Genomic DNA, 13,894 nt, shown 5'->3' with positions numbered 1-13,894 from the left:
GGCTGAAAATTTTCATTCATAAAATGTTTCATACACAGGATTTTTTTCCTAAACTGGATTATTGTACTCCCGTCAGGAGGTTCACATGTATGGACTAATAAATCATTTTCATCAAGTCACATTCATATATGGAAGTGTTTAACGACCTTGACTGGCTTTTCAGCCCTCGCACGGTCGGCTCGGTGCCCGAAGGTGTTTGGTGAGCTTTAACATATTTTGATGCCGTGGGTCAGGAACAAGTAGTAGAGGACACCATATGTGTAGGCCGCCATCTTGGTTTTGGTGAGTTGATTTTTCTATTGTTGACTATTTTGTTGTTTATCTTTAATACTTCACAACGGCTGCTTTCAGGGCCAGTTTGGTCAGCTTGGCAGCCCGCTAACCTCGATGATGGAGTACTGGTAGATGAATCGTGGACGTAGTTCTAAAGATGATAGGAAGCGTTATCAGGACCAAAGCCGTGAGGCAGTGAAATGAAGGTCGTATCACCCAATACCTAGGATACAGCCCTCGGACGTTAATCGGCATAACACTCCCCATGATACAATGGTTTTGGAGTGCATGTTAACGTGGGTACGCCAACTACTACGTCTATCTGTATGGCTTGGATTGGTTTCTGTCATCTTAAGTAGTAAGTCGTTGATCATCTAACTGTAAACCCTCATCGAAGATAGCGGGTAAAGGAGAGCTGGCCCAGCATGTCCGTTCAGCTGTAATGACTGAGACGTGACTGATGAATCGATTGAATGGATGAGTCACATTCATAATAGTTTTACCACCTAATATATCCCATGAAAAATGTGTTTGTTACCTGTATTGATAGGGTCATACACAAAAACTGGTGATCCTACAGAACCATAATCTGTTACCAATCTTAAAGTAAATTCTGATTCTGAAATAAACAAAGAGTATACATTAAAAAAAGGACTTAATGATAAACCCTGCCTTTAAAGTAAAAAAATCTTTCCTATGCATTAGGTTAATGTACTTTGTTATTTTTAACAGGGCATTTTTTTAATCTTCAATATTTAGTGTCCCTTTCCTCTCTTCAGCAAGATATGACAATTACAGGAAGGTTTGCTATAGGAAAAGTGATTCACAGTTATCTCATAAAAGATAAAAAAAAAGTTATTGACAAAAATGCAAAATAATGGAGTAACTACAAAGTAATCCTGCACACAAGCTTTCATTCATATTTGACAGCAAAATAAATTTCAATTAACTATATTGCCTCACTTGATGAGCTTATTATTGCATTGTCAGAGAATTCTATAATCAATCTGATAATTAAAAAAATCAAAATCAAAAGACCACGTTGAAGTTCATTTTCAAAGTATAACTTACTTTTATCCAATGATATATCCTTAACCGTAAACACAGTATTAATGCCAAGGAAAATCTCCCTACTGTTTCCAACAAGGATATACTCCATAAGTCTTCCATTCAATGTAAAACTTTCCGACCAATCAATAACCAGGTCTGTTCCTGTTCTGTTTACCCTTGGGTAGGCAACATATAATGGAGCTGAAATGTAACATAATTAAATTAAAACCAATTATATTACTTCAACATAAGAAAAAATGAAAAAGATTTACAGAGATTTATTAACAAGTTTGACTAATAAATTTGTTCAGGACTTGTATATCATTTGTAAGTAACTCTACATTTATGAAAAATTTGTAAGGGTTCCGCGGAACCCAGTGTCTCGCCTACTTTTGCTGTAAATCGCAGGCTGAACAAAAAAAAAGGAAAAAAATCAATAAAAATATTCCTTTTGATTGTAAGAAGCTTCTATCCAAAGTTTGGTAAAAATCTAGGATAGTTTATGAATCTAATAAATGTTATTCAAATTTTAACTGCAGACTGTATGTAATGTTAACTAGAAGAAAAACTAAGTCCATTTATAAGAAAAATACACAGGTACAAAATTTGAACAAAATTTCCTTCTAGATACTAGCTTTTGGTCATAAACAAGCTTCTGTCCAGGTTTGGTACAAATTAAAAATAGTATGAGAAAGCTATTAAAGTTTTAAAAACTTTAACCACAGAGTGAATGTGTTGTTTCCTGGCAGAAAATCTAAGTCCATTTAAAAGTAAAATACCGAAAAATGGATTTAATTTTTTACAAAATTTAGTTCTGGATACTATCTTATGATCATAAACAAGCTTCTGTCCAAGTTTGGTACAAACCAAGGATAGTTTAAGAAAGTTATTAAAATTTTTAAAACTTTAACCACAGACTGAAAGTAATGATTTCCCGCAGAAAAACTAAGTCCATTTATAAGTAAAATACGGCAAAAATGAAATTTTATTTTTACAAAACTTACTTCTGGATACTATCTTATGATCATAAACAAGCTTCTGTCCAAGTTTGGTATAAATCCAGTGTAGTTTAAGAAAGTTATTAAAATTTCAAAAACTTTAACCACAGAGTGAATATTTGTGGACGCCGCCGCCGACGACAGAATGTAGGATCACTATGTCTCGCTTTTTCGACTAAAGTCGAAGGCTCGACAAAAATGACCTTGTTGCAACTATTTCTTTGTTGTTAATATCTTGCATGCAACAAATTATGTATAATATGTGAAGCGTGTGTATGCTTATTTAGCAGTAGCATTTATAATACCTTAGGACATATGATACATATGTGTATTTTTTTTAAAATTTGAGTTTTACTCTCTACAATCCAACAAAATCTTGAATTGGCCATAGAACAATCAAATAACATTTCTGCCTGTTCACAATGAGTATATCATATCTTAAAGTTATACATACCAGATGATTTGGTTTCTGCTCTGACCCAGGCAATACCTTCTGCCATTCCTGCAGTATTCTCTACATGGACTTGAAAATCATATGCTGTGTATGGTGTCAGACCAATTATCTCCCTTTGTATAGCCAAACCATCAAATACAGTCTTGACCTCACCAATAACACAGGGAACATTAAGTATGGGCTGAGGTAAAAGTGGACAGGTTCTCCTCTCATACAGTATGAATCTATAAAAAAAAATAATCAAAGATGCTAAAGTAAAAATATTGACACTTTTTTTAATGTTCACAATAAAATATATCTATTCAATTTGCCTTACTTTGCATATCTCAAAGATCTACCTTTATGGGGTTTTGTGATGATAAAAAGAGATTGACAGTTAGAGGCTTCAGCCAAGATTTAAAGTGCATGGCACGACTGATGGTGATTTTGAAAGGAACCACTAATATTAGCATATATTTATAGTTTAAAGTTTCACTTATATATTAACCTTCTAATATCCCTGATAGAAATTATAGGAAAATTGTCCTGTTATGTTGCTCATGGGTTGTCCTTCCATATAAATAACACCCAGTACTCACCTTATAATATTCCCATTAGGATTTGTAGGATAAGTCCAGCTAAGTTTTAGACTGTTAGCTTGTGTACTGTCCACTCTGACAGGTGACATCCCTGTTGGTATACTACTGGTTGTCTGTACAGATATAGCTTGACTAACTGTACACCCTCCCCCTGTACAAGCCTCTGCCTTCATACTGTACACTGTGTTAGGTTTTAGTGGTACATTTAGTCCTATAGTGTGATGAAGACCAATACTACTACTAATCTGAAGTAAAGAAGCATAAATCATTTTATTCTACTTTTGCAGGATAATTTGAAATTATGTCTATAATACTTTAATGATTCATAAAATTGAGAATGGAAATGGGGAATGTGTCAAAGAGACAACAACCCGACCAAATAAAAAACAACAGCAGAGGGTCACCAACAGGTTTTCAATGTAGCGAGAAATTCCCGCACCCGGAGGCGTCCTTCAGCTGGCCCCAAAACACATATATACTAGTCCAGTGATAATGAACGCCATACTAATTTCCAAATTGTACACAAGAAACTAAAATTAAAATAATACAAGACTAACAAAGGCCAGAGGCTCCTGACTTGGGACAGGCGCAAAAATGCGGCGGGGTTAAACATGTTTGTGAGATCTCAACCCTCCCCCTATACCTCTAACCAATGTAGTAAAGTAAACGCATAACAATACGCACATTAAAATTCAGTTCAAGAGAAATCCGAGTCTGATGTCAGAAGATGTAACCAAAGAAAATAAACAAAATGACAATAATACATAAATAACAACAGACTACTAGCAGTTAACTGACATGCCAGCTCCAGACTTCAATTAAACTGACTGACTGAAAGATTATGATTTCATCATATGAACATCAGGCACAATCCTTCCCGTTAGGGGTTTAGTATCATACCATCATAACATATATGAGAAGAACATAACCCTTGTCATGCCAACAACTGTTTTTAAAAAATAATGTGTTTACCGGTAGTTCCGATGCAAAGACCTTATCAGTGACTCAATATTAACGCCAAAATATGCAATCTTTTATGACTTGACAACAGTATCGTAATTATATCCCTTCTTAATAAGTCTATTCAAAGGTTTTGTAAGTTTCTGAGGTGAATACTGACACCTTTGTGCTTTATAAAGAATATTACCATAAAAAATTGGATGTGAAATACCTGAACGTATTAGAAGTCTGCATGTTGAGCTATATTTACGAATGATGTCTTTATACCGATGATAAAATTTAGTAAATGTTTTGACTAGTTTGTGATATCGAAAACCCTGGTGTAATAATTTTTCAGTAATACATAAATTTCTCTCGTTAAAATCTAAAACATTGTTACATACACGAGCGAATCGTACAAGTTGAGATATATAAACACCGTAAGATGGTGACAAGGGAACGTCACCATCTAAAAACGGATAATTAACGATAGGAAATGAAAAATCATCCCTTTTATCATAAATTTTAGTATTCAGCTTTCCATTAGTGATATAGATATCAAGATCGAGAAAAGGACAGTGGTCATTGTTAGTATTAGCTTTATTTAAAGTAAGTTCAACAGGATAAATTTCATTAATATACATACTGAAGTCGTCATTATTGAGAGCCAAAATATCATCCAAATATCTAAAAGTATTATTAAATTTGTTTATCAGATGTTGTTTCGATGGGTCTTTGCTTACTTTTGTCATAAATTGTAACTCATAACAATACAAAAACAGGTCCGCAATAAGTGGTGCACAGTTAGTCCCCATTGGAATTCCGATAATCTGACGATATACGGAATCCCCAAAGCGAACAAAAATGTTATCTAGTAAAAATTCAAGGGCATATATAGTATCAAAGCATGTCCAATTAACATAGTTTTTTTGTTTATTGCTACTAAAAAATGACCTAAAAGAGTTTGAACATATATATTCACATTCTGATTTTTTGAATGCCCATTTAATTAGGTGTGTGAATTTTTTCTTAATGAGAATGTGAGGCAATGTGGTATACAGGGTAGAAAAGTCAAAACTTTGAACAGATTCAAAATCACCAATATAAGCATGCAATTTATCAAGTACTTCCAACGAGTTCTTGACACTCCAAAAGAAATTTATTCCACTATTTTCGAAGGCCTTATTTGAACAATTTATTATCAGGTTTTTAATTGTACCAAGTGTGCTGGTAAGAAGAATAGACAATTTAGTAGTTGAACAATGGCTTGAAGACGAAATAAATCTATATTTGTAAGGGGTTTTGTGTAGCTTCGGAAGCCAATACATGGTTGGGACTTTCATTGTATTTGGCTCTGCTTGTAAAGCGGTGGCTAAAAGTTTATGTTTGTTACAGATTTCGTTTTCTGAAAATGGAGTCAGTTGGAATGTTGGTGAATTGGTGATTTCCTTTTTCAGAACCTCAATGTAAAATTTACGTCAAACAATAATAATATTATTAGCAGCTTTATCTGCCGGGACAAAAACAAATTCCTTGGCTAGTTCTTTTAGTTTATGTTTGATACGAGAAATAGGTTTATTGTGGTTATTGTTTATAGTAAAATGTTCTTTAAAATGTTGAATACGTATATCAACTATCTTCATTACTGAATTAAAAAAAGAGTCCAAAGATTTTTTGTCAGCTTTTTCCCGTTTTATCCATTTCATACAGTAAGTATGGAGTGAGTCGTGGATGATATTACGACACTCATTCCAATTAATAATTGACGGGGGACGATATTTAGGTCCTTTACTGAGGAATGATTTTAACTCTCGGTCTTGAACGATGTTAAGATCTCCTGTTATAACATGGGAAATGGGTCCATAAATATATTCGGAATTACTGCAATTACATGAAGTAGGTGTATTTTCACTGATATTAACATCTTTACACAATTGACTATAATTAAACACAAATTTCCGGGTAGATTTCTTGTAAATATAACAAATAAGAGGTAGCTCAGTATTGTCAAAATATCCAGGAATTTGTTCTTTAACAGAATGGTCGTTAAATATACTGGCAATATTTACAAAATCAAAGCCTTTATTAACATACTTAATTTTAATAAAATGTTTTTTATGATCTTCAGGGCGATCAATTTTGGGAAATAATTTAGAATAACAATATGCCATAATAATTTAAACAATTTCATACTTAGGACTGCTATATGAAATTGTGTTGCAATCCTCCAAAATTTTATTTAACTTATTAACCGGTAACGAACATTTCCAATGATGTTTCAAAATTCAACTGAAAACTTGATACATAGGTGTTTACATTCTTTAAATATCAAATGTTTTTCATGACAAAAGAATATACCAACTAAATCTTTGCATCTGAATTTGACCTTTTTAAGTTAAAATATAGAGTCTTGAAATCATGACTTGTTTGATGAAGCCTTTGCAATCATGACTGATATTGATATCATCATGGATGGTTGACACAACTCGATTATCATTGATTGTATTACACATACTATGTAGAATGTACTTGTATCTTATACTTAGTTTATAATAATTATACTAACCACAGTATTATTTACAATCACACTATATTTTCTGATGATACCATTTTTAACTGTCGGTTCTGTAAGTGTAACAGCAATTGTTGTTGATGTTTTACTCTGGAAAAAATATAAGATACAAGAATGCTTCCGCAGTACACAGATGCCCCACTCGCACTATGTTCAGTGGACAGTGAAATTGGGGCAAAAACTCTAATTTGAAATTAAAACTAGAAAGATCATATCATAAGGAACATGTGTACTAAGCTACAAGTTGATTGGACTTCAACTTCATCAAAAACTACCTTGACCAAAAACTTTAACCTGAAACTTGCACTATCATTTTCTATGTTCAGTGGACCATGAAATTGGTGTCGAAAGTCCAATTGGGGATTAAAATTAGAAAGATCATATCATAAGGAACATGTGTACTAAGTTTCAAGTTGATTGGACTTCAACTTCATCAAAATCTACCTTGACCAAAAGCTTTAACCTGAAGCGGGACGAACGGACGGACGAATAGATGAACAGACGAATGAGCAGAAGGACGAACAGACCCACAGACCAGAAAACATAATGCCCCTCTACTGTCGTAGGTGGGGCATAAAAATGTGAAAAAAGAATGACAGTAAATATATTCTATGCATCTGTCTTTAACATCAAAGTTGCAATCAAATCCGCTTTTTCTAGTTTGAGGCATGAATAAATGAGACTTTTAACCAGATTTGCTGTCCAACATGACAATGCTCATCTTTCTTTTGCAAACTTTACCTAAATATTGGTGTCATCATAAATTTTAAAGATTAAATCTAGATGTGTCAAAACGACATGAATGGCCCCATCTCAAAAAGTTTAAAAACAGCAATTAAAAAAACACATGTGGACACAATCATGATGGTAGTCTCACATATCAAAAATCAGCTCAAAATCTGAAGGCGTAAAGAAATATAGTCCGTATAACTGGGATTTTCAACAATTTATCAAAGTCCAAAGCCCGTAAATTTGGCAAAAATTAGAAGAGTGGAACTAAATTTAAATCTGATCTGTAACCAATCATGGTTAACTCAAATACCAAAAATCAGCCCAATATCTGAAGGCATTTAGAAAATAAATCTGTATACATTTGTACCTGTGTTTTTCAACAATTTATCAAAGTCCAAAGTCCCTAATTTCGGCAAAAATTAGTGGAGCAGAACGAAACTGAAACTTGATCTTTAACTCATCATGGTTAACTCACATACCAAATCTCAAGGGGTTTAGAAAAAAAGTCTGTATAACTGGGATTTTCAACAATTTATCCAAGTCCAAAGGCCGTAATTTCGGCAAAAATTAGCGTAGTGGAATGAAACTTAAACTTTAATTCATCATGGTTAGCTCACATATAAAAAATCAGCCTAATATCTCAAGGCGTTAAGAAAATAACTCTGTTTAATGGTTTGTTGCGGAATGACGGAATTACGGAATTACGGAAAAGGGTTAAACTATATGGCACCGACAACTTCATTGCGGGGCCATAATAAGTATGAGTTCAATTGTAAACGAACTTATTTTCTTGTTTGGCCCTTTCTAGCCCATTTTGTGCTGACTTAATTTATTGATTTACTTTTGGCAGATAAATAACGAAAAATCTATCTTTTACATATTCATGACAATATATAAATGCTTTTTTTTTCTACATTCGAAAGTAGCCAAAATTAGTAGGTTTACATTAGTTGGATATTGCTGTTGGTGGAACTGCATAGCTAATAGCTAATGAAATTGTTCAACATAAATGACTTACATCTACTGTTGGAGGTAATATAAACTCTGGTGCTGATTCTTTAGCGATTACTGTCTGCCAGAAACTTTCTGCCTTTCCAGCTCTGTTTCCAGATATTACCATGTACTGGTACTCTGTGTAAGGTTTAATTCTACTGTCTGTGTCTACATATTGTAACTGGGTTCCATTGTATACCAGTGTCAATCCACTGTATGAGGTACCTATAATAATGGATAAACCCTTTTTTATATAACGATATTTTATATTTTTGTACAGGTATATAATCATACTGATTTAGTTACAAAACATACATTGTCTTGATGTTTAACTACCATTATATAATTATTATGAGTATTAAAGAAAGACCCAAGTTTATTATTGCATTGGGAAAAACTTTTAAACTGGATGTTTGTTCAAATAATAAACTTTTTCATATGGAAAAGTAGCAATAAACAAGAATGTGTCCTCAGTACACGAATGCCCCACTCGCACTATCATTTTCCATGTTCAGTGGACCGTGAAATTGGGGTAAAAACTCTAATTTGGCATTAAAATTAGAAAGATCATATCATGTGTACAAAGTTTGAAGTGGATTGGACTTCAACTTCATCAAAAACTACCTTGACCAAAAATTTTAACCTTGAGCGGGACAGACGGACGGACGGACAAACGGACGCACAGACCAGAAAACATAATGCCCCTCTACTATCGTAGGTGGGGCATAAAAATCTTGAATTTCTTATGTAAAAAGAAGTGGGTACAATGTGTATAAACAATGAGACAAATATTCTTTAACAAGTGTTTCTAAATATATCAAAATCAGATTGTTTACATAAGTTACGTTGACAATGTTATACATTTTAATGATAAAACATGTATCAAGAAAAATATTACAAAAGATTTAAGTAAAACAAGTATTTCGAATGGTGTGAAATTCAAACCACCAAATTTGACTATCATAGCTCACCTACTACAAACAATTTAAAAAATGAACATAGAATTTAGCATGAAGTTTCCTAAGAATAAGTTAAGAGATAATTATTCGGAAGCATATAAACATAATTATATACATTACCTATTTCCTCTTGAGTAACCATCCTTCTATGCAGTTCATAATATATTATATATCCATTAGGCTTGACTGGACTAGTCCATGATATCTGGATTCCAGAATGAGCACCATTTACATCAGCTAGTGCCAGTAATGTTGGTGAACCTTGCTCCTCTGGTCTGGACTCCAATGTTCTGACTGTGGATTCTGAACTAAGTTCACATCCCTTGTCAGTGCAAGCCTGAATTCTTAAAGAATATTCTGTCCAAAAATTTAGTCCAGCAACTACAAATGTAAAAACTGTTGGAGATCCAGAAAACACAAGTTTATTTGATTGATATAGTGTATAATTTACGATTGGTCCATTTGGAAATGCAGGTGGCTGCCATGTTGCTTGAACTGATGTAGAGGTCAAAGGTTGAAGGTTTGGAGGGGAAAGCCCACTTGGTGAAGCAGAATATGTTTTAGCAGAAACTTGAAAACTTTCAACACTTCCTTTATTATTTCTTGCTATGACAACATACTCGTATAAAGTTCCAGGAATCAGATCATAATCTATGTAACTGGTTTTCAAAATCCCAGAGACAGAGAGAGTTTCAGTATAGACTAGTTTACTATCTCTTCTCACATCATAAGAGTTTATAATTCCATTGGGATAAATTGGTGTTTGCCACATTATTTCTATTGACCTTGAACTCAAAACACTTAATATTGGTAATGGCATTTCCATGGGAACATCATCCTCTGGTCGACCTTTAACCTTACCACTATCAGTACATCCACCACTGGTGCAAGCACTAAGGTGAAAAGTATATTCTTGATATGGAATTAAATTAGTTTTTACAAAAGATAACATTGCACCATTATAAATTTCTGAATCATCCATAAATAATTGGTATTTAGTTACAATACCATTTGAAAGTGATGGAACAGTCCATGAAATATTCAGTGCAGTAGAACTTAGTATAGTAATAATTGGTGGATCCATTTGAGATGGAGCTGATTCCAGTGTTCGGATAACTAATGGATTACTATCTGTGCATCCTCCTGCAGTACAAACAGATACTTTATAGCTGTACCATGTATATGCCACAAGATTAAAGTCTGTGTATTCCATAGGATCATCGGCTGTAAAAGTCAGTGGAACGGTATTATTCCTTTGTAAATTATAACTCTTGACAATTCCATTTGGTTTTTCTGGAAAAGTCCATTGTATAAACAGACTATGTATATCGTCAGTAATGTGGGTTACTGTTGGTGGATTGACTCCCTCTGGAGCCTCTTGTGATGTAAATACTGATTGCCAGCTACTAACCACAAAACCTTTGGAATTACTTGCCTTAACACTGTATAAAAATTCTGTAAATGGTGACAGTCCTGTGTCAGTGTATGAATAACTATCTAAACTTGTATTCATAGTTTTATAAACTATAATTGGATCTGAAAAACTTCTTTTCTTCCCAATCTTAAGTTGTCTGACAACTTCATACATGATAATTTTTCCATTTGGATTAACTGGTGTTGTCCATGTTATGGTGACTACTGTAGAATTAGTGAAACCAATGATTGGACTTGGCTGGTTGGTAGGTTGTACTTCAGCTGTTATTATACTTTGAGGTTTACCCTCAGAGCAACCAGATAATGTACAGGCCACCAGACCTACAAAGTACTCTGTAAATGGCTGCAGACGACGAAACTCATATTCCCTGTTCAAACCTTGATAAAGTGGAGACCCATCTTCATATATTCTGTATTCTGTTATAATACCATTTGTTAGGGTAGGAGGGTTCCATCTTAGTATAACAGATGTCCCAGTATCAATCTTTTCAACAGATAATTTAGGTAACCCTGACGGTGATGACTGTTGAGTTTGGACAATAACAGGTATGGTAGAAACATTTCCCAGTCTATTGTATGCTGTGAGTTGAACCTCATAGTTAGAAAACGGCTCAAGTCCACTTACACTTGTACTCAGAAGGTTTGGTTTAACTGCCACTGACTTTGTCATCAAAATGGCAGAAGGGTCAGTAAGAAATTTTCTGAAAGTTATCCTATACATAGTAATGACACCATTTGGTGATTGTGGAGGCTGCCATATAATCTGAAAACCAAATGGACCACTAGAATTGACATATGGTTGTAAAAGGTTAGTTGGTACAGACTCCAATGTTCTGATAGTAGACCATGGACTAGCTATATCTCCTATAACATTACTGGCAACAACTTTGTACTGATACTGAGTATATGGTTTCAGATCATTGCCTGCATGATCAACTGTGGTAACTTCTCCCAGAACACGATTTATCAATAGTTCATTATTAAATCCAAGCTGGCGATAGTATATCAGATATTGTGTTATTTTTCCGTTAGGGTTTAGTGGAGGCTCCCAAGAAACTGTTATTAATTTTGGTCCTTTAGGAACAACAACTGGTGCATTCATTGCGTCTGGTAAGGTTTCTAAAGTTTGGATGTATTCTGGCTGTCCAAGGCCACATCTGTTTATAAATCCTTTGACACAACCCTTTACCCTAACTTCATATTGAGTGAAAGGTTTCAGACCTGAAATTACCACAGATAAATCATTTCCAACTCCCTTATTTATTTCATTATCTCTACCAGCATCTAGCACCACCCCATACTGATCAATTAATCCACCAGTAAAATCCACCATATACCATTCTACATAGATTTCAGTTGCACTTAAAACAGTTATATTTTTGGGCTCTGGTATGTAGGGTAATGATTGATCTGGCATTGTCACAGATAATGGAGTACTGCTTGTATTTCCAGCATTTGTGCCTGTGATCAGATAATACCTGTAAGTTTCTCCACGGGTCAAACCATTTTCCACTGTCTCCAGTTTCATGCCCATAAATAAGTAGATCAAACCTTTAGACCAGAGACGCATTATTGAAAAGAATAAGATTTCTCCGTTAGGCTGAGATGGTGAGTTCCAAAACAGCAATATTGATGTTGATGAGAGGAAAACAACCCTAGGAGGGTCAACACCTAAATAAAAGAAAAATATAAGTTCATTGAATAAAATTTTGTTTCTGTAAGTTTATAAAACAAATCTATTAATATTAATAAGTAAAAGATATTTAGTGGTTGTTGTTGGTTGCCTTTTTCCATAGATGTTTTGTATTTAGTCAAGTGTAAATAAGGCTTTTTGTTTTCACGTTTGGTATTGTCTTCGCTTATTGTTAAAAGCTATACAGTAACCTTAAGTTGTTTGTTTACATCCTTGTCCTTTAATCTTTACTTGACAGATAAAATTGAGAAAGGAAATGGTGAATATGTCAAAGCGACAACCACCCGACCATAGAGCAAACAACAGCCGAAGGCAACCAATGGGTCTTCAATGCAGCGAGAATTCCCGCACCCGTAGGTGTCCCTCAGCCGGCCCCTAAAATATGCATAATAGTACAGTGACAATGGACGCCATACTAAACTCCGAATTATACACAAGAAACCAAAATTTAAAATCATACAAGACTAACAAAGGCCAGAGGCTCCTGACTTGGGACAGGCGCAAAATTGCGGCGGGGTTAAACATGTTTATGAGATCTCAACCCTCCCCCTATACCTCTAGCCAATGTAGAAAAGTAAAAGAATAACAATACGCACATTAAAATTCAGTTCAAGAGAAGTCCGAGTCTGATGTCAAAAGATGTAACAAAAGAAAATAAATAAAATGACAATAATACATAAATAACAACAGACTACTAGCAGTTAACTGACATGCCAGCTCCAGACCTCAATTAAACTGATTGAAAGATTATGTCTTCATCATATGAATATCAGGTACAATCCCTCCCGTTAGGGGTTTAGTATCATACTATCATAAAATATATGAGAAGAACATAACCCGTGTCATGCCAACAACTGTTTTTTTAGAAATAAATGTGTTTAGTTCCGATGCAAAGACCCTATCAGTGAATCAATGTTAAAGCCAAAATATGCAATCTTTAATGACCTGACAACAGTATCGTAACTATATCCCCTTTTAATAAGTCTATTTAAAGGTTTTGTTAGTTTCTGAGGAGAATACTGACATTTTTGTGCTTTATAAAGAATATTTCCATAAAATTTTGGATGTGAAATACCTGAAATACCTAAAGATGTATCTTTAAAAATAATATCACTTCTCTTTGTTTAATATAGATTTGTGCTTTCGTATCGATTAAATTGAATAACTTATTTTTGCGGATACTATATTTCCCCTTAAGCCCTTTTCAGTCCACTTCCCA

The 13,894-nt window shown here is 34.1% G+C and overlaps 1 protein-coding gene across 1 annotated transcript in view; it reads right to left on the bottom strand.

Moving 5' to 3' along the window:
* Window positions 1-13,894, bottom strand: part of LOC139515399 (usherin-like) — an 88,277-nt gene that overhangs the window by 3,580 nt on the left and 70,803 nt on the right. The window contains exons 55-61 of the mRNA XM_071304969.1: window positions 9,669-12,653; window positions 8,615-8,814; window positions 6,859-6,954; window positions 3,354-3,598; window positions 2,776-2,999; window positions 1,345-1,524; window positions 812-892 (exon numbers count right to left, since the gene is read on the bottom strand). Coding sequence (XP_071161070.1) covers window positions 812-892; window positions 1,345-1,524; window positions 2,776-2,999; window positions 3,354-3,598; window positions 6,859-6,954; window positions 8,615-8,814; window positions 9,669-12,653 — 4,011 coding nt within the window. The remainder of the gene's footprint in view (window positions 1-811; window positions 893-1,344; window positions 1,525-2,775; window positions 3,000-3,353; window positions 3,599-6,858; window positions 6,955-8,614; window positions 8,815-9,668; window positions 12,654-13,894) is intronic.

Source organism: Mytilus edulis, chromosome 3 (assembly GCF_963676685.1).
Source record: "Mytilus edulis chromosome 3, xbMytEdul2.2, whole genome shotgun sequence".
Taxonomy (NCBI): Eukaryota; Metazoa; Mollusca; class Bivalvia; order Mytilida; family Mytilidae; genus Mytilus; species Mytilus edulis.
Note: the sequence above shows the minus strand (reverse complement) of the source record. Positions and strands in the feature narration are given on the sequence as shown.